This window comes from Danio rerio, chromosome 5 (genome assembly GCF_052040795.2).
Source record: "Danio rerio strain M-AB ecotype USA chromosome 5, GRCz13ab, whole genome shotgun sequence".
Lineage (NCBI taxonomy): Eukaryota > Metazoa > Chordata > Actinopteri > Cypriniformes > Danionidae > Danio > Danio rerio.
In genome coordinates this window covers 20158757-20179179 of record NC_141025.1, presented here as the reverse complement: position 1 = coordinate 20179179, position 20423 = coordinate 20158757, and the positions used below count along the sequence as shown (strand labels likewise).

Here is a 20423-nt window from a genome sequence, read left to right as displayed (position 1 = left end):
TCAATTATGATTAATAAATGCTGAACATGTGTTGTTTATGATTAGTTCATTTTAGTAAATGTATTAACTAATGAACCTTATTGTAAAGTGTTACCTGTTTATTTTTATAATAAGAAGCAATAATAAGAAAGACTACTACTACTACTAATAATAATCATAATTACATTATTGTCATAACTATATAATTTACATTATTAGCGCCACTAGTATTGTAGTGTATTCTCAAATCCAATTTTCAAGCAGTCAAAATCCAATGCACAGAGTAAATGTGGATCACGTTCTGTCAACCAAGAGACACTGAAAACACTGTTATTATGAGCTGCAAATTAGAAAAGATCACAGTGCTATGCATCAGAGAACATACAGGTATTTACGTAACAATAGTTTGACAGTTTAAACACACCCTATTGCTTTCTCAGTCATTAGAATTGATGGTAACACTTTATTTTGATGGTTCATTTGAGTATTAGTAGACTGTCTGCTAAATATCTGTTAATACTGCTCCTTCAACAGACATTTAACTGACTATAAGTACATGTCAACTTACACTAATCCTAACCCTAACCCTAAACCCAACCTAACAATCTACCTATAATCTAATGAGAATTAGTTGCAATGTAATGTAAATTCAACAAATGGACCATCAAAATAAAGTGTGACCAAATTGATCAACAACACTGAAACTGTTCAATACACTGCACACGCCTATTCTGATTTACTGTTCATTTTAGGCCCAATATACATCCATTTTTGTTTAAATCCCACCTAAGTCAGAAATCCCATTTTCAACCATATGTTTTATTACTCAATGTGTGACAGGCATTATGTCATCTGTGTGAGTTACATTACCTCAGCTCCTGTCTGACCTCCTCAGGTGAATGTGCTGCAACAATAAACACGTCATTCATCTCCTCCCTCAGCAGGTTACAGGAGTAGCCAATGTTCTCAGCGGTCTCTGTTGGAGAAAGACCGTTTCAGCAAAGTTTTCAGGGGGACATTTGGTCATTTATCATTAAAGGAACCTAATTAGCAATCCTGCCAACCCTGAGCACACTCATGAGAACTCACGCAGACACACTAATGGTGGGCAATCGTTACATTACATAACGATTATTAATGAAACATGCACTGACCTCAGTATATTGCATAATTGAATCATTGCACTTTTCATAATTTAAAACTTAAACGTTTAGTCTGAAATACTCTTCGGGCAGAGATGATCATTTAAAATAGCAAACAAAAAATAATAATTAATGAGCTGCACTTTAAAGTAAAAAAAAATGCTTTTGTAACTAATTACCTTTCAATTTATTTTTATAATTAATTAAAACAAAGGTTTTCCACATTTTCTCGCCAAGACTCATCTTACTCTGAAATATTTAGTGTGTGTTTTTTGGCTTCAATTTTGTTACTTTTTCCCTTAAACTACACTAACTATACATATTCTTTATACAAATTTTTAATGCAAAAATATACAGCTGTACCACCTGTAAAATTTAATTTTTTTAGATATTTCCCATATGATTTAACAGATCAAGGATTTTTCCACAGTATGTCCTATAATAATTGTTCTTCTGGAGAAACTCTTATTTGTTTTATTTTGGCTAGAAAAAAAAGCCATTTTTAATTTGTAATCAATAATCAATAATTTTAAAGTCAATGTTGTTAGCCCCCTTATATTCTACAGCAGTGGTTCTCAAAGTGGGGGTCGGGACCCCCCGAGGGGTCGCGGGGCAATGAAGGGGGGGTCGCCTGGTGATTTCCAAAAATCTTTTTATTTTTATTAAACCATAGGAATTAACATATTTTATCCATAACTATACTGAAAATAAAAATAGTCGTTTATAGTTACTATATACTATATAGTTACTATAGTACAGTAGCTTATAGTTACTAGTTCTATTGGATTGCGACCCCTGGGGTAATTACATTATATTAAAGGCAGCAATAGCGTCAGATGCATTTTGATTTTATAACATCAGGTTATACTTTCTGGCACATTTAAAGCACTGACACAAATTTAATTGGTGTGTCTGCGTCACTGCATGCAAGGTTTCTGTATTTATAACCACCTCAGAGGATATTGGGGGTCGCGAGTCACTGGCATTTTTATTTTGGGGGTCGCGGGGTGAAAAGTTTGGGAACCCCTGTTCTACAGAACAAATCATCATTAAACAATGACAAAAAAAATGCTAAATTAACCTAACCTGCCTATTTAACAGTTAAGCCTTTAAATGTCACTTTAAAATATTATTTACTGTCATCATGGCAAAGATAAAATAAATCAGTTATTAGAAACTGGTTATTAAATATTTTATGTTTAGAAATGTGTTGAAAAAAATCTCTGTTATACAGAAAGTAGGCATTTCATTCAGGAAGATCGGAAAAAGGGTTTGTGGAGACCTAACAGACACCTCCTCCTCACCATTTCTATAAGTTGTCAAAACTGACAGTTGAATGAGAGTGGTTAAGTATGTTAGCCACACCCAATTTATATACATCATCGAAGAGTTTAACTGAAAACATACAGGCAGTGCATTTTCAGATTTTAATTAAAGATGGAGGGGTAAACTCTTTTGTTTTCTTAATGACATGCACAGATGAATTCTTCACCACAAAACTAGCAATGTGAGCTAACAAAATCAATATGGTTAGATTTGATTTCAGGGGGACTTTAAACCAAATAATGTTTGCTAATAAAAAATATTCATAACAATATATTGTTCATTTAAAGGAAGACGAGAAAATAAAATTATATTGTGGAGCACCTTGCTTGTCCCCGGTGAGCACCCAGATTTTGATTTCTGCTTTCGCCAGCAGCTCAATGGTAAGAGCGACTCCATCTTGAAGTTTATCCTCAATGGCCGTGGCCCCAATTAACTGTACAAAAACATGACAAGCCCTTCAGCATCATAACCTAACAAACACTTAATATTTACAATGAATGAAACGGCTATAGAGTAAAACACATGACCAGGGAAATCACTGACCTAAAGTGAAATCAGAAAATAAGCATTTTGTGCAGATAGTTATTCTTAGACAAAAGAGACACTGAAATTAGATCATATATTTATTTTAATATAGCATATTTTTGTGATGTCTTTCAATATTTCATAATATAAGCTAGTCGATTGTTATTTGTTCATTTATTAATGAGTAGTGAGTTATTAAGCATATGAGTTAATGAGTTATTAATGAGTTTTAAGTATAGTGCTGAATACTTTTCATATAGCATGTATACCATCATGTCTTTCTCTATCTCCTCATACACTTTGTCCAGTTTCTCCTCTCTGTCCTCCATTGCCACACTGGACTCATGATGGCGCTGTTTCCACTCTGCAAAATAGTCTTCATCCAAATCCTTATACGCTAGAACAAGAGTCCTCAAACCTTCTCCAGCAAACTCCTACAGAGAGAGAAAAAGATTCGCTCACTGTCAAATATATGGTAAGATGTATAGTATACCGAATGACAGTCAGGCATATTCATCTTGAGGGAATCTGAAGAGCTTCTCAGTGGAGTTTACTTGCTTTTGAGGTTCAATTTGAGAGAGAAAATAATGAGTTTATATAGGCAGCTCAAAAATCTGGATTAAACCTCCAACCATACTGGGTACAAAGAAAGTGTATGAATGAATTATATTCAAATTTACCAAATTGGGCTGCTCCAAAATATAGTTTAGTGGTGTTCTGCAATCAAAGGCTGTGATTATATAACTATAATCAGACATATTTTAGTGTGGTGTTTGGGAATGCAATGTGTGTTAGGTTGACTATATTTACTTATTCACATCAACGTTTCCAGCATTTAGCCAAAATAGAAGACTAAGGAAATTTCAATTGAGAGTTTCATTTGAAAGCAAAGGCAAAAATAATAATAATAATGTAATGTAAAGTAAGTATATTTTTAATTGATATTTAATATTTAATTGAAAGTTAATAAAAATATTTATAGATATATTTAGAAGAAGAAAAATTAGATTTAAAAAATTGTTCCAAGAGCAATTATAATGTCTCCAAAACGTATTAAAATGTACTGACAAGTATTGTTGTTCTAAGTTTCTGAGAAAGCACGGTTAAAATGTACAGTATAAGTATATTTGATTATGAATGATGTGCATTCCCACTGTCATTCCAAATCCAACAGTGAAATCTGCTTTCTGTTATGTTCACTTGATTATGAGATCAGAGAGCTGTCAACATGCAAAGCTTAAATTACTGAAATATAGCTTTACCCTGAAATCTAAATGTCTAATAATGAGCTTAGAAACCATTTTCTAATGAAAGCATGTAAACAAAAGCTGATAGCAGTCTCTTTGTAGCCTCCTTATAGTGCCCTCTAGTGTTGACTCACATTGAGGTGCTCAGTGGTGACCTCCATCAGTTTGCTACAGGAAGGATGTAGTCTTTCGTAGATGATGGTGTCTGCTCCTTTACAGTACAGAGAGAGTTTGCCCTCCGGATTACGGACTATTAGAAAAGCATAAAACATATAAGAAAGGAGCTTTTTTTATCAGTCAAGTAGTACCGTTCAAAACCAGAGTGCGTACCAATTACTGACATCCGTTTCCGCACATTGTTAAAGTCCAGGATGGCTAGCAGCTCATAGGTCCTCTGAATGCCCATCTCTTCTATTGTAATCGTCTCAGGACTGCGAGAGCGGAACACAAAACCGAAATTACGCGCGGCCGTGACCAAGGCACCCTCATCAGGAGATTGGGCCTGGTACACTAGATGACCTACACAGCCAAAACAGAGGGGGAAAATGCATGATTTAATGTTTACAGTTGAAGTAAAAATTATTAGCCCTCCCGTGATTTTTTTTCTTTTTCAAATATTTCCTAAATGACGTTTAACAGAGCAGGAATTTTTCACAGCATTTTCTATATTTTTTTCCTCTGAGGACAGTCATTTTTCTTTTATTTCAGCTAGAATAAAAGCAGTTTTTAAAAAAAAAATATCATTAGCCCTTTTAAAGGTGCAGTAGGTGATTGGGTAACGCTTTCTTTTACAACCCGCAAAGTACCGCGTAAGTACAGTGAAATTACAGTGTACTTTTCTGTACGTACTGTGTAAGTATAATGAACGTATGTGTAGGTATGAGGGAACAAACCGTAATGCTTGGGTAAAAAGGGGGTAACAACAAGATGTTCATCACGAAAATTACCGCGTAAGTACAGTGAAATAACGGTGTACTTTTCTGTACCTATAGTGTAAGTATAAATAACGTTTACGTAAGTATAAGGGAACAATCTGTAATGCTCGGGTAATAAGGGGGTAACAACCAGATATTCAGCATGAAAGGTACCGCGTAAGTACAGTGAAATAAGGTTTTAAATTGCAAAAGAACAAACCATAATGTTTGCGTAAAAGGGGAGTAACAATAAGATATCCATCACGCAAAGAAGTATATTAAGTTTACGATGTACATTTCTTCAAGTATTGTATACATATAAAGAATTATGCAAGGATGGTGACAACCTATTGCTATCTGCAAATGTACTGTATATGCACCTGCGTGAGTACATTAGTACTCTTATTCAGTGCTTGGGTTTTATATGGGGTGTTTAATGAATAAAAGGTTTACAACCTGTGAAATTATGAACCCTTATTGTATACTGTATGTATTTTAAATATGCAATTCAATATAAAATATATTTCCATACACTACTTACCTTATGTTTACTCGTCGATCTCACCAAAGCCATCAATGTCTCCATAACTCACTATCAACAAATAACTTTGCATGACATAGGCCTACCGCCAGGGTTCAATGCAGATTAAAACAGGCTCGCATCTTTACTGCTGTTGCACAGGGGGGCTAACTGTTGCATTTCAGTAAATGTATAGCTGATGCTTTATAGAAAAATGTAGTAATTTGGTCTTCAATCAATAAAAACTGCTGCTGTAGTTTACTCTGTTCTTAGTGTTCAAGTATACACTAGTGTGTTAAAGTTCAGCTTCTTCCCTCTTTGTTCCCTGTAGTTAAAGGGTAAATACAGTATTTGTTCCCTCCTTGTTCCCTGTACTTACAGGGTAAATACCACATTTGAGGGTTGTAAATTAAAGTGAAGCTTTGTTCCTCCCTTGTTACCTGTACTTACAGGGTAAATACCACATTTGAGGGTTGTAAATTAAAGTGAAGCTTTGTTCCTCTCTTGTTACCTCCTTGTTACCTGTACTTACAGGGTAAATACCACATTTGAGGGTTGTAAATTAAAGTGAAGCTTTGTTCCTCTCTTGTTACCTCCTTGTTACCTGTACTTACAGGGTAAATACCACATTTGAGGGTTGTAAATTAAAGTGAAGCTTTGTTCCTCTCTTGTTACCTCCTTGTTACATGTACTTACAGGGTAAATACCACATTTGAGGGTTGTAAATTAAAGTGAAGCTTTGTTCTTCTCTTGTTACCTGTAGTTAAAGGGTAAATACAACATTTGTTCCCCCCTTGTTCCCTTTAGTTTACAATGTAAAATCTTGAAGGCAGTGAAATAAATATACAAACACACAATATATTTCTTCTTAACTTTGTAACCTTTATTTTAATAAATAAGCATTTTAAAAGACTTCATATTAATCAAACATTGTCTTGTCTATCATTGCCTATACTCATTCATTTTCTCTTCGGCTTTGTCCTTTTGTTAATCTGGGGTCGCCACAGTGGAATAAACCACCATCTTATCCAGCATATGTTTTACGCAGTGGATGCCCTTCCAGCTGCAACCCATCTCTGGGAAACATCCATACACACCCACTCACACGCATTCACTACGGACAATTTAGTCTACACAAATCACCTGTACCGCATGTCTTTGGACAGTGAGGGAAACCGGAGCACCCGGAGGAAACCCACGCGAACGCAGGGAGAACTCCATGCAGAAACCTTCTTGATGTGAGGAAACAGCACTACCTACTGTGCCACCGTGTTGCCACCCAGCTGCAACCCATCACTGGGAAACATCCATACATACTCATTCACACACATACACTACGGACAATTTTACCTTACCCAATGTCACCACATATTTTTGGACTTGTGGGAGCACCCGGAGGAAACCCACGCCAACATGGGGAGAACATGCAAACTCCACACAGAAATGCCAACTGACCCAGCCGAGGCTCGAACCAGCGACCTTCTTGCTGTGAGGCGATTGTGCTACCCACTGCGCCTGCCTATACTCAAACAGCAAAATAACACATTATTTCCTTCCCCCTTTTTTTCTGCCATCTCTTGCTTGGCTTCCTCTTCTGCTCTTCTCAGCTTCCACTGAGGACTCTGATGGTGAGTGGCTGATGAAATCCCATGGGTCTTGCTGCTCTGCATTTATATAGAATATATAAACAGACAGAAAGGCTTTTAGTAAGCTATAGACATGTTTATTTTCCTGTTTAATGTGTGTGTAGTGGTTGTCCAACAATTTCACACACTAAACATTTACAGATACCATACAGACACTATACATTACTATCAAACAAAAGTACTATCATCAGATCATATGGGAGATTGTGATCATTTATAGTGATAATAATTAAAGCGCAGAGGGGAAAAGGCTTAAATATATGTGCAGGCAGTATAGACTTTGAAGTAAAGATTATTTGCAGTTCAGTGTACATATTTAAATTCTGTGTCACTCATTAAATGGTAAGTAAATGTAACGTTTGGGTTAACTACCCCTAAGGTTAGTTTTTGATTAAAGTACATGTCTTAACCCATCATTAGTCCTAAATAAAGTAAAAGATAACATATGGTTGATGTACTGTTATGGACCCTTTTTACATTTCAGCACAGTGAATGGGAAAGTACAACACATTTTTTTTACAATCTTCTTTGCTCAAATAAAATGAAAACTTTACGATGGTGTTGTCTCGACAATTAGAAAAATAAAAATATAGTGTGAAACTGATAACGCCAGCAAGAAGAGAGAATAACTTCTAATTTACTCATGACCATAGACACTGTTTGAAACACCTCGCACATGTAATCATATTATATAATGCATACGTAAATACAAATAAATGTTATTTTATAAAAAAATCATATAAAAAACTCAAGGATTTTAGATCCTGATGATCGTTAAACGCGTCATAACAGTGTTGTGAAAAGGGTGTAATTGTTAAAAATAGGTACAAACATCAGATAGAAACAAAAACCTAAACAAACACTTCTATGTACATAACGTCATAAAAATACTCGTTTTATTTACCTCGCGCTGCCGTCCTTGTACTGCCGTGAACAGGAAATTCTGGGAATGGAGGACGGAGAGTTGAATCGATTCGTCTTCAACAAACCGATCAGTATGACATCAAAACATCGCGAGAACAACAGACAGCTCCGTGTGTATTTGAATCCATCTCGCGATATTGTATCACTTCAGGTACGCGCCTACTGATTCGTTGATTCAAACGAGTTGTGAATCAAGAAGCCTCTAAAGATCCGAATCAAACTGCAGCAGCACGCCACGAGGTTTTGCTCAGACTTTTGGGACGTTTGGAATTGCTCCGTCTTGTCACCATGAAACACATGTGAGTAAATCGTTGTCAGTAAATAAGGCGATTGTTACGATTAGAAATTGTGCATTAACCAGATTATATTTATTTTGTTTCATTTGTTTTTAGCGTAAAATTAATGCTAGTTCATGGCCGAATCTAAACGGCCAGCAGCGAATATTTACCAATGTTTACTGTCGTTTACTTTGCACATCTTAGAAATGTTGCCAAAGTTCCTATGGATTTAGTTTCTTCATGTCATTCCAGAAAGACTGGATGATGATCAGGTCAGATCTCTGTGGCTGTTGTCATACTGACTGTGCAGACGATTTTCTCCCTTTATACGTTAATTACAGCAAAGTTAATGACAAAATTAATGTTTGGAAATGTAAATTTATATTTTCTGTAGCATGCAAGTTTGATATATCAATACCCCCCCCCCCCCCCACCCAATTACTAGTAACATTTGCCTAGGACTTTAGCACAGTAGCCTACTTTTTAAGCCTTTTCCCCTCTGCGCTTTAATTATTATCACTATAAATGATCACAATCTCCCATATGATCTGATGATAGTACTTTTGTTTGATAGTAATGTATAGTGTCTGTATGGTATCTGTAAATGTTTAGTGTGTGAAATTGTTGGACAACCACTACACACACATTAAACAGGAAAATAAACATGTCTATAGCTTACTAAAAGCCTTTCTGTCTGTTTATATATTCTATATAAATGCAGAGCAGCAAGACCCATGGGATTTCATCAGCCACTCACCATCAGAGTCCTCAGTGGAAGCTGAGAAGAGCAGAAGAGGAAGCCAAGCAAGAGATGGCAGAAAAAAAGGGGGAAGGAAATAATGTGTTATTTTGCTGTTTGAGTATAGGCAGGCGCAGTGGGTAGCACAATCGCCTCACAGCAAGAAGGTCGCTGGTTTGAGCCTCGGCTGGGTCAGTTGGCATTTCTGTGTGGAGTTTGCATGTTCTCCCCATGTTGGCGTGGGTTTCCTCCGGGTGCTCCCACAAGTCCAAAAATATGTGGTGACATTGGGTAAGGTAAAATTGTCCGTAGTGTATGTGTGTGAATGAGTATGTATGGATGTTTCCCAGTGATGGGTTGCAGCTGGGTGGCAACACGGTGGCACAGTAGGTAGTGCTGTTTCCTCACATCAAGAAGGTTTCTGCATGGAGTTCTCCCTGCGTTCGCGTGGGTTTCCTCCGGGTGCTCCGGTTTCCCTCACCGTCCAAAGACATGCGGTACAGGTGATTTGTGTAGACTAAATTGTCCGTAGTGAATGCGTGTGAGTGGGTGTGTATGGATGTTTCCCAGAGATGGGTTGCAGCTGGAAGGGCATCCACTGCGTAAAACATATGCTGGATAAGATGGTGGTTTATTCCACTGTGGCGACCCCAGATTAACAAAAGGACAAAGCCGAAGAGAAAATGAATGAGTATAGGCAATGATAGACAAGACAATGTTTGATTAATATGAAGTCTTTTAAAATGCTTATTTATTAAAATAAAGGTTACAAAGTAAAGAAGAAATATATTGTGTGTTTGTATATTTATTTCACTGCCTTCAAGATTTTACATTGTAAACTAAAGGGAACAAGGGGGGAACAAATGTTGTATTTACCCTTTAACTACAGGTAACAAGAGAGGAACAAAGCTTCACTTTAATTTACAACCCTCAAATGTGGTATTTACCCTGTTAGTACAGGGAACAAGGAGGTAACAAGAGAGGAACAAAGCTTCACTTTAATTTACAACCCTCAAATGTGGTATTTACCCTGTAAGTACAGGTAACAAGGAGGTAACAAGAGAGGAACAAAGCTTCACTTTAATTTACAACCCTCAAATGTGGTATTTACCCTGTAAGTACAGGTAACAAGGGAGGAACAAAGCTTCACTTTAATTTACAACCCTCAAATGTGGTATTTACCCTGTAAGTACAGGTAACAAGGGAGGAACAAAGCTTCACTTTAATTTACAACCCTCAAATGTGGTATTTACCCTGTAAGTACAGGGAACAAGGAGGGAACAAATACTGTATTTACCCTTTAACTACAGGGAACAAAGAGGGAAGAAGCTGAACTTTAACACACTAGTGTATACTTGAACACTAAGAACAGAGTAAACTACAGCAGCAGTTTTTATTGATTGAAGACCAAATTACTAGATTTTTCTATAAAGCATCAGCTATACATTTACTGAAATGCAACAGTTAGCCCCCCTGTGCAACAGCAGTAAAGATGCGAGCCTGTTTTAATCTGCATTGAACCCTGACGGTAGGCCTATGTCATGCAAAGTTATTTGTTGATAGTGAGTTATGGAGACATTGATGGCTTTGGTGAGATCGACGAGTAAACATAAGGTAAGTAGTGTATGGAAATATATTTTATATTGAATTGCAGATTTAAAATACATACAGTATACAATAAGGGTTCATAATTTCACAGGTTGTAAACCTTTTATTCATTAAACACCCCATATAAAACCCAAGCACTGAATAAGAGTACTAATGTACTCACGCAGGTGCATATACAGTACATTTGCAGATAGCAATAGGTTGTCACCATCCTTGCATAATTCTTTATATGTATACAATACTTGAAGAAATGTACATCGTAAACTTAATATACTTCTTTGCGTGATGGATATCTTATTGTTACTCCCCTTTTACGCAAACATTATGGTTTGTTCTTTTGCAATTTAAAGAAAAGTACAACGTTATTTCACTGTACTTACACGGTACCTTTTATGCTAAATATCTGGTTGTTATCCCCTTATTACCCGAGCATTACAGTTTGTTCCCTTATACTTACGTAAACGTTATTTATACTTACACTATAGGTACAGAAAAGTACACCGTTATTTCACTGTACTTACGCGGTAATTTTCGTGATGAACATCTGGTTGTTACCCCCTTTTTACCCAAGCATTACGGTTTGTTCCCTCATACCTACACATACGTTCATTATACTTACACAGTACGTACAGAAAAGTACACTGTAATTTCACTGTACTTACGCGGTACTTTGCGGGTTGTAAAAGAAAGCGTTACCGGTGATTGTCTTCAGAAACATTTTTTTGTTGTGGTGATTGAAAGTCTCTTCACATTACAATAGCAATGAAAAAAGTTAATGATCTAAATATATTTATATGTATTTTTATATTCTGGGTAAGGCAAAAACTAAAAAATGTTATCCAATTAAATAGAGTCGGGTGGACATCTCTCCTAATTCCGATAAGTAGCTCAAACTGTCAGGCAGGAAATGCAGATTTGAAGAACTACGCAGACGTTTGTAAGCAGCTCCGCCGTTTCATGAGAGAGAGAGAGAGAGAGAGAGATCGGTAAAAACATGCTGAATCAAAACTTTTTAAAAACCTGAATCAATAATGGAGTTACATTTGCACGCTTGAGAAAGGATGACAGCATTTCTTTTAGACAGGTAATGTTCTGTTTTAAAACTATTTTAGCTTCATGCAAAACTGATGTAACAATAGATGTTGTTGTAACAAATGGGTTATATCTGCACAGAAGTGTTGTTCAGCCACTAAAATCTTCTTGTGAAAGATTGATGTGACTATTTTCAGTTTCATAAGGTCCTTTTACAGCATCGATAATGTAGGTTTTATTTAGTTTAACAGCAAAACACAAGTAAATAGTGCTATTCCGCCTAGTCAGCTTTACTGAGGTGAAGATGGTTTTTTATTCACATCACATTGGCTCATTGGCTTTTGAACAATGACGACCTGTGACGCTTTCCTTATATTGTTTACCATGCTACTCTGAATATTCGCTCTGAAATAGCATGTCAGTTTGGCTTAGTAATGCACGCCGCCGGACAAGCACTAGTCGCTTTTAACACATGAGAGAGGGTTCTGTGATCCTTAAGGTGCGCATGCTCTTGTTTCAGGAGGTGTGGCTCCGGTCGGCAGTGGAGTGATTGTGATTCAGAGATATATGCTAAGCTGTTAGCATTGTGGAAGATCACCTACTTTTTTTCGATTGTCTACACAACAAACCACTGTTATACAATGACTTTCCTAATAAGGTACATATTTCAGTCAGCCAGCCCCAGGGCTTCTGGTGAATTGTCATCCCATACAAAATTGCCACGTTTAAGATCAGATTTCTTAAAAAAAAAACAGTGATCTTCACTGCCTGGCTGAGATTTGATATAAAGTGGATATCAGACCAAACAAGAAGCACTGCATTCAATTCTATTTTTCCACGTCATGCCTTTAAAAGAAGAAAATGAATTGAGTTTCTGCGCTAGCTTGCTGCTAATAAATAGTGCCTGTAAACTTTTCTTTTCTCTCTTTTTACACTTTAACAACCAAACGGATGCTTAAGAAGCTCATCATTGAAGAAGTTCATCATTGGCTGAAAAACATTTACCCTCACTTGCCTATTTAATCTATTTATCCTAGTTAAGCCTTTAAATTGCACTTTAAGCTGAATACTAGTGTTAGTTGTCATTCGAAATTAGTTTTTTAAACTATTATGTTTCAATGTTTATGTATGATGTAGACATATAAGATACTTTATAATGACTGCATAAACTTAATATAAATGTGTGCTATGAATGCAGTGCACAAGGATCTGTTCATTCTAGGATCTAGGATTTTGCAAGACAATTTGCGACAAGATTTGCTGCATTTCTTTTATTGTATTGCTGTGAAATATGTTTATTTCTTTTCATGACTTCAAGAACCATTAGGTTCTGTAATTTATACAAAGGCAATCTCTTAACCCTATAAAACTTCATATTTGAAACACAAAAAACTTTAATTGATTTTTTAGAAATCTTTGCAAAATCATTAGCATTAAAACTTGTGTATTTGTTTGTTCAATGAATCAGCACAATATAACTACTGCACTTGTCTTTTGCCGACAATTAAAGTTTAGAGCACTCATCACAAGACCCATTCATTTTCTCCAGCTTATAGTCCCTTATTTATCAGGGATCGCCACAGTGGATTAAACCGCCAACTATTCTGGCATATGTTTTATACAGCGGATGCTCCTCCAGCCGCTGTGTCATGACATCATCAATGTCAAGAATATAAAGGAGAATCTAATGTTTTTTGCATGCTTATGACAACTGTTATTCAGTGTCATTCGCAAAGTAAATGCAATTTTGACATTGTTTCAAATATCTTTGTTATGATAAACAGATACATCACAACCCGTTTGTCTTTGTCATGACAACTTGCCAAGACAACAAAACTTGTCATAAATATGTCATAAACATGTTTGTCATAAGGACATCATAAATGTGTCTATTATCTATAATTTTGTGAATATTTTTCTAAATAACTTTTCAGTGGAATTATACAGTGTCAATAATTTTATAAATGTGTCATTAATATTTAATGACATTTAATGACAAAATTAAGGTGTGCTACAGCATTTGTGATGTTGTTATTAAAACGACAATTATAAAGGCATCATGATGAACAAATTAGTAATAAAGATTTCATTACAAATATTCCAAGAAAACTGCTACCGATTCATCTAATGCTGCCCAAATCATCCTGAAAATAGTCAAATATTGCAAGCTCCTCTAAATTCTGCTGCAGTTGCTGGATTTTTACTTTAAAATCTGATCGCCAAAATTTTAGACTTTTAAATGTTAAATGCAGTCACTCACCCTCCTTCTTCTCCTCTGCCATGCAAGTGTGACAGAGAGCGAGTAGTCTGAAGAAAGCATGAACTTCTGGAAGCTCCAGCTTTACCGCCTCTACCAGGCTGTGATCATAAAAGAGAAACTTTGGATCTGCAAGTCCGTTGAAGGAAAAGTCCACTGGTGTCGTTTCCTATTACCAAAAAAGTCAAACTCATTAACCCAGCCTCATTAACCAGACTGGTTTAAGAGCCTTGTGTTTGTTTGAGACTTTGCTTCTCACCTCTGTGATCTCCAGCGTCTGTCCACTGTAGTGCTGGAAAACATCTCCTGTAGGGCAGAGAAGACATACTTTTAACTTCAAATAGTCTCTTAATGTCAGATTTATATCTTGTTTGAAATAACATAGGCATATAAATATGGAAAAAAAGTGAGATTGGTCCAGACCGTAAGATTTCCCGTTGATGGAGCATTTGTTGAAGGTCATGATGTTCTGGGTGAGCGTGCCAGTTTTGTCTGAGAAGATGTATTTGATCTGACCGAGCTCTTCGTTGAGTGTTGTGGTTCGAGCCTCAGCTGGAGTGTCAGTTCTGGAGTGATACATGTTCCTGTCCCAGTTGATGTAGTAACTGTTGCCTAACCGAATCACTTCCATACTACAATGAGAACACAGAGCGTGAAATTGACTGTTTGCGTTACTGAAACATACTCTATTGCTTAGTGTACACTATACACTACCTGACATAAAGTGAGATGGGCACCACAGTGTTGAGGATTATAATGTACGACCAGAAAGTGAGAAAGGCTGAAAAGGCTGCGTTCTCTTCATGTGGAAGAAAGACATTGAACTTTGACCCTGTGTAGTTTTCCCAAATCCCATGTCCCACGGCCAGAATGATACACATCAGTGCAAGAAGTGCAAAAATCTGCAGAGAAATCACAATAGATCAAACCTATTAACTTTAAATTATCATCATTCACCACACTAACCAAATAGGCATCACTGTTGTACAAATATAAATATGTAAATATACAGTTGAATTATTAGCCCCTCTGAATTATTCGCCCCGCTTTTTATTTTTTTTGCCCAATTTCTATTTAATGGAGAGAAGATTTTTTTCAACACATTTGTAAACATAATAGTTTTAATAACTCTTTTCTAATAACTGATTTATGTTACCTTTGCTATGATGACAGTAAATAATATTTAACTAGTTCTTTTTCAAGACACTTCTAGGCAGCTTAAAGTGACATTTAAAGGCTTAACTAAATAAATTAGGTTAACTAGGTAGGTTAGGGCAATTAGGCAAGTTATTGTATAATCATGGTTTATTCTGTAAACTATTGAAAAAACATATAGCTGAAAAGGGCTAATAATTTTGACCTTAAAGTGTTTTGTAAAAAAAATAAAAACTGCTTTTAATCTAGCTGAAATAAAACAAATAAGACTTTCTCCAGAATAAAAATATATTATCAGACATACTGTGAAAATTTTCTTGCTCTGATAAACATAATTTGGGAAATATTTAAAAAAGAAAAAAAAATCAAAGGGGGCTAATAATTCTGACTTTAACTGTATATACTAGTATAAATACTCATTTATTAATACCTATTTATGCTTATAGATATATAAATATATCTATGTTTTATTTTTGTTTCATAATTATTATTTAAAGTCCATTTTAAGTCCAGCATATTATTTAAAGTCCATGTAGAGCAGAGATTGGCTCACGGTAACCTTTGATTTGGCCCCACCTTTGATTTGATCCCATCTGAGAAGAGAGGGAAAATGACGGGGAATTTTGGGGAGAACGCCTTTAACAAAGATTGTCATTTCAAAATTAACATAACTTTTGTTTTTTAACTGTTCAGCAAAAAGCAAACTCAAATGAAAACTCAAACTTAAATGTTGTGAATGAATCAGATATAATCAGAATAAATAAATAGTCACTTGATGGATAGCAGACATTGCAAAAGACCTCAGCAAGCAAATCGAGGCAAAGTGTATTTTTTGGTGTTATGAATGGGATTCTTCATGTTTTTATTGTAAGATGTTCATTATAAAATGTAGAAAAATGTATAATTCTTAACTTTTAAATATAATAAATTATAATATCAATTTAATTATACAATGAATTATAATAATAAATTAGGAAATTACATTGACAACTTTACGGTGTGGTATATTTACCTCTGCCCCACCACCCTCAATCAAGTTTAGGTTTTGGCTCTTCATAAGAAAGAGTTTAGGCACCCCTCTTCTAGAGGCACTTTCTCTCAAACACTACATTTACTGATTTATCAGGTACACCATAAAAACAGGAATAATGTGAGATATTACCACAATTTTAAAGAACTGGCTTGCTGTTTATAAAAATTTGTACAACACTGCTTTACTAGCATGGTATGGCAACAAGTAAAATAATTTGAGAAGATTTCAATATGCATCGCTATTCTCTCTTGAATGGATTCTAGCTTAGTTTTTAACAGCAGATGATGCTTTATGCTTTACAAACAACTATACTTTGAATCCAATTCCTTACAAACGCCACTTGAACCTATAATAATTATTAATTAATTACTAAAGTATATTACAAGTTTGGGGCGTCACAGTGGGGCAGTGGGTAGCACGATCACCTCACAGCCTCAGATGACTAAGCCGAAAAGAAAATGAATGAATAAATTAATGAAAGCTGAATATATCATAAATATATATATATATATATATATATATATATATATATATATATATATATATATATATATATATATATATATATATATATATATATATATATATATATATATGTATGTAAAAATGACAACTATTTGAAATTTTTGCAAAATAATGTTATTTATAAGTACTATTTGTACTTATTATTACTATCTTTCCAAATTAAAACGATTTAAATAGCTTAAAAATAGTTGAAGTTCAAAGTGAGCTATTTTTATAATAGTGATAATCTCATCACTAAAAAGGCTGATTTTACTTACCAAATGCACAAGTGCTCTTTCTCATGAGCATTTAAGTGTACGGTTAAAAGCTAGTCTAGAGTACTAAACCACTACTAGACCAGCCATCTGCTGTTAAAAACTACTCATAGAATCCATTCGAGAGAAAATAGATAATGGGAGTCTACATCACAGCATGTTGTGTTCTGCCATAGCGGACACATGCAGGAGTGCACAATGTAAACCACAGAATCACCTTTTTATAGAAATGCCTTATGAAAAACATCTTACAAACACTCAAACAGAGCTTTACAAATGCTTTTTGAATGTCTGAGAAGCTGAAAATATGCATTCCATAAAATTCTGTCTCCAACCATAAAGTGGAACTAGAGAAACCGAGCACAGATGCAGAGAATTTTAACAAATAAATTAACAAGCTTCTCGTAAGTGACAAGGTATCAACAAGATGCCGCAAAAAAAATGTCCATATATGACATCCTTTCTTGCTTATGTGTAGTGTAAGAGCTTACAATTTATTGCTGAGGAGTGTATATATGATACAATAAATCAATAGAGATAAATGCATTATTCTATAACGACACATTGCCAATCTCTATAGCGATGCATTTTGAAAATCTCAGAATTTAGGCAGAATCATTTTTTCAGATGCATTTGTTCTTTTCAAAAGCTCTAGCTTTAAGTAAAAATCCTGTCCAATGACATAAGTGTTTTTTAGTCTTGTGGTTAAATGCTAATATTCATCTCCACAGCAGATAGAAAACAACATGTAATGGCGCAGATAACTTTAAAGTACAGCTCTACTTTCAACTTACAAAAAGCACCAACACATTCATGAGTCGATCAATACTCGTCCTCTTAAAGGTGCTTTTTCCACAGTTTTGCATCAGCTTGGTTTCTGGGCCTGCAAGAAAAACATTTATTAGCATGGAATAACTTTACCACCAAGAAAAAAAAAATCATTATAATGAATTCAATCATAAATCCAGTGTAGTATTTATTTAAGGGTCATTTTGCCCAGTCTATTTAGTCTGTGGACCAGCAGACTACTTTACATCACACACACACACCAGTAGTGATGCTGATGAATTGAAATGGCATATCAGACAGGTCCAGAACACACACAAAACCACACGCACGCACGCACATCCACACACCACACATCTGTCTGAGTTTATTACCTGCAAACAGCACCAGGCCAAAACACCAGTCTGTGTTTCTGAGAGTGCAGCCCCTCAGCAGGACCCGCTCATTGTCCAGAGAGTATTTCTGCGTGTCGAACGTCAGTGTGCCCGTAAAGCGATCCAGGCGGTTGTTAGGAGGCTCACAACACACCTCGCCTGAAGAAAACATGCAGAAGAATGGAGGAAAAAGTTATTGTTAAGAAGACTTGGCAGAAATAAAATTTGCTAAACTTAAATGAATGAATGAATGAATGAATGAAAGAAAAAGAAGAGCTTGGTTATTGATAGCCTAAAGGTTTGTGTAAAAAATTCTGTTTATATTCTGTTTCTAGCCTAATTGTATTTTTGCATAATTACAATTTTTTTGGTGCATAAAAGTGTTCTTGGACCTTTTCATGATAACAGTTGAACCACTGAAGTCACATGGAATATTTTGACAATGTTTTTGGTAGGGATGTTCAGATCCAATCACATCATCGGAAATCAGGTTCAATCACACGGTTTCAGACTAGATCAGAATCAGACATTACCTCTCGATAAGGACTCAAATATACAGTTGAAGTCACAATTATTAGCCCCCTGTATTATAAGCAGCCCTGTCACCAACCCCACCCCCCAATTTCTGTTTAACGGAGAGTAGATTTCTTCAGCAAATTTCTAAACACAACTTATTTCTAATAACTGATTAATCATTGCCAAGATGACAGTACATACTATTTAACTACATATTTTTTCAAGACATTTCTATACAGCTTAAAGTGACATTAACTAGGTTAATTAGGTTAACTACGCAGGTAAGTTATTGTATAATGATGATTTGTTCTGTAGACTAATGAAAAAAATAGCTTAAAGGGGCTAATAATTTTTACCTTAAATTAATTTTTTTAATTAAAAAGTGCTTTTATTCTAGCCAAAATGAAACAAATAAGACTTTCTCCAGAACAAATAAATGTTATCGGACATGCTGTGAACATTTACTTGTTCTGTTAAACACCATATGGGAAATATTTTTTAAAAAGAATTCAAAAGGGGCTAATAATTCTGACTTCAACTGTATATGTATGCGGTGGCACAGAGTTAGACCCCTTTCTTGACTTCACACAGAAACAACAACGTGTACGGCATGACATCACTTTGTTGCAGAGAAGCTATTGGTTTAATGCTGCATGGCAAAGTAGAAAACGGAAGCAGCTTGAAGCGGAAAGCGCGAGTATGTCTGCGGTCTGGGGGTATTATAATGTTGAGGACGACAACATTGTCATAGCAAACTGTGAGATATTTAAACTCGGGATTGCCTGCCAGGTATTTTAAGTTGAGGTGCTTTTTGTTTTTATATTAGATTTTTTTTTTTATTTACTGTTGCACTAAAGTCCAAAAGTAAAGAATTAATATTATTTATTACTTGATTTTTCAAGCTACCTCACAGAAGTGCTTTGTTTGTTAACAGATTTGCTGAATGTTAAAATAAGGTGAATTAAATAAAAAAAAAATGCGGAACATCCTGGATCTGTTTTTTTGCTCTTTATTCTTTTTATGTATTATAGATGTATCGGATCGAGTTTCAGTATCGATAGATATTCAAAATCAAATGACTCAGACTCTAGGGTAGAAAAACCTGATGTGGACATCCCTAGTTTTTGGTTCTTTTTCTGGACTTTCTGTATGTTCTCTATATAAGAAAACTCTCTGACTTTATCTGAAATATCTTATTTGTGTTCTGAAGATAACCAAAACAACATGAGTAATTAATAACAAGAATGAGAATTTTGAGTGAACTAACCCTTTAAGTAAAAGAAAAAACTAATTAGCCTTTTAGTCTTACCGTTGAATGCAGCCAAAGCCTCCAAATTGTGCCCCATGTCTCCTGTTACAGTCAGAGACTGTTTAACCTTCAGGTTAGTTTCCCTATATTGGAAAAAGAAATCTGAAATCAGGCATTCTTTAAGCAATAGCAGCAAAGGATTTATGTTGTTGTTCTCACAAAGAAATGTTGGCTTCATTAAAAAACACAAACACAAATGGCTTCAGATATTTAAACAATAACAACTGTTACTTACCCATCAAGCTCTGCAGTTTCAATGTAAACCAGGTTGAGAGGTTCACTGCTGGACAACAGGAGCAAATCTGCCTATGTGGAGGATAGAAAATGATTTAGT

At 35.3% G+C, this 20423-nt stretch overlaps 1 protein-coding gene and 1 long non-coding RNA gene across 4 annotated transcripts in view; both read right to left on the bottom strand.

Moving 5' to 3' along the window:
- The window catches only part of atp8b5a (ATPase phospholipid transporting 8B5a), a 64631-nt gene that overhangs the window by 9301 nt on the left and 34907 nt on the right, over positions 1 to 20423 (bottom strand). For all 3 annotated transcript variants that reach the window (XR_015491054.1, XM_087253344.1, XM_087253343.1), the window contains exons 8-20: positions 20325 to 20395; positions 20090 to 20172; positions 18265 to 18423; positions 17899 to 17987; positions 14852 to 15039; positions 14561 to 14769; positions 14397 to 14443; positions 14141 to 14306; positions 4550 to 4738; positions 4354 to 4469; positions 3242 to 3406; positions 2769 to 2880; positions 850 to 955 (exon numbers count right to left, since the gene is read on the bottom strand). Coding sequence is in view for 2 of the 3 variants with exons in the window: in XM_087253344.1 (XP_087109470.1) it covers positions 850 to 955; positions 2769 to 2880; positions 3242 to 3406; positions 4354 to 4469; positions 4550 to 4738; positions 14141 to 14306; positions 14397 to 14443; positions 14561 to 14769; positions 14852 to 15039; positions 17899 to 17987; positions 18265 to 18423; positions 20090 to 20172; positions 20325 to 20395 (1700 nt within the window). In the remaining variant the exon portion in view is untranslated. The remainder of the gene's footprint in view (positions 1 to 849; positions 956 to 2768; positions 2881 to 3241; positions 3407 to 4353; positions 4470 to 4549; positions 4739 to 14140; positions 14307 to 14396; positions 14444 to 14560; positions 14770 to 14851; positions 15040 to 17898; positions 17988 to 18264; positions 18424 to 20089; positions 20173 to 20324; positions 20396 to 20423) is intronic.
- LOC147843920 (uncharacterized) lies at positions 6515 to 8250 on the bottom strand. Its single transcript, XR_015491100.1, has 2 exons — positions 8204 to 8250; positions 6515 to 7317 (listed from the first exon to the last, which is right to left on the bottom strand). It is a non-coding gene; the product is annotated as an uncharacterized LOC147843920 (long non-coding RNA).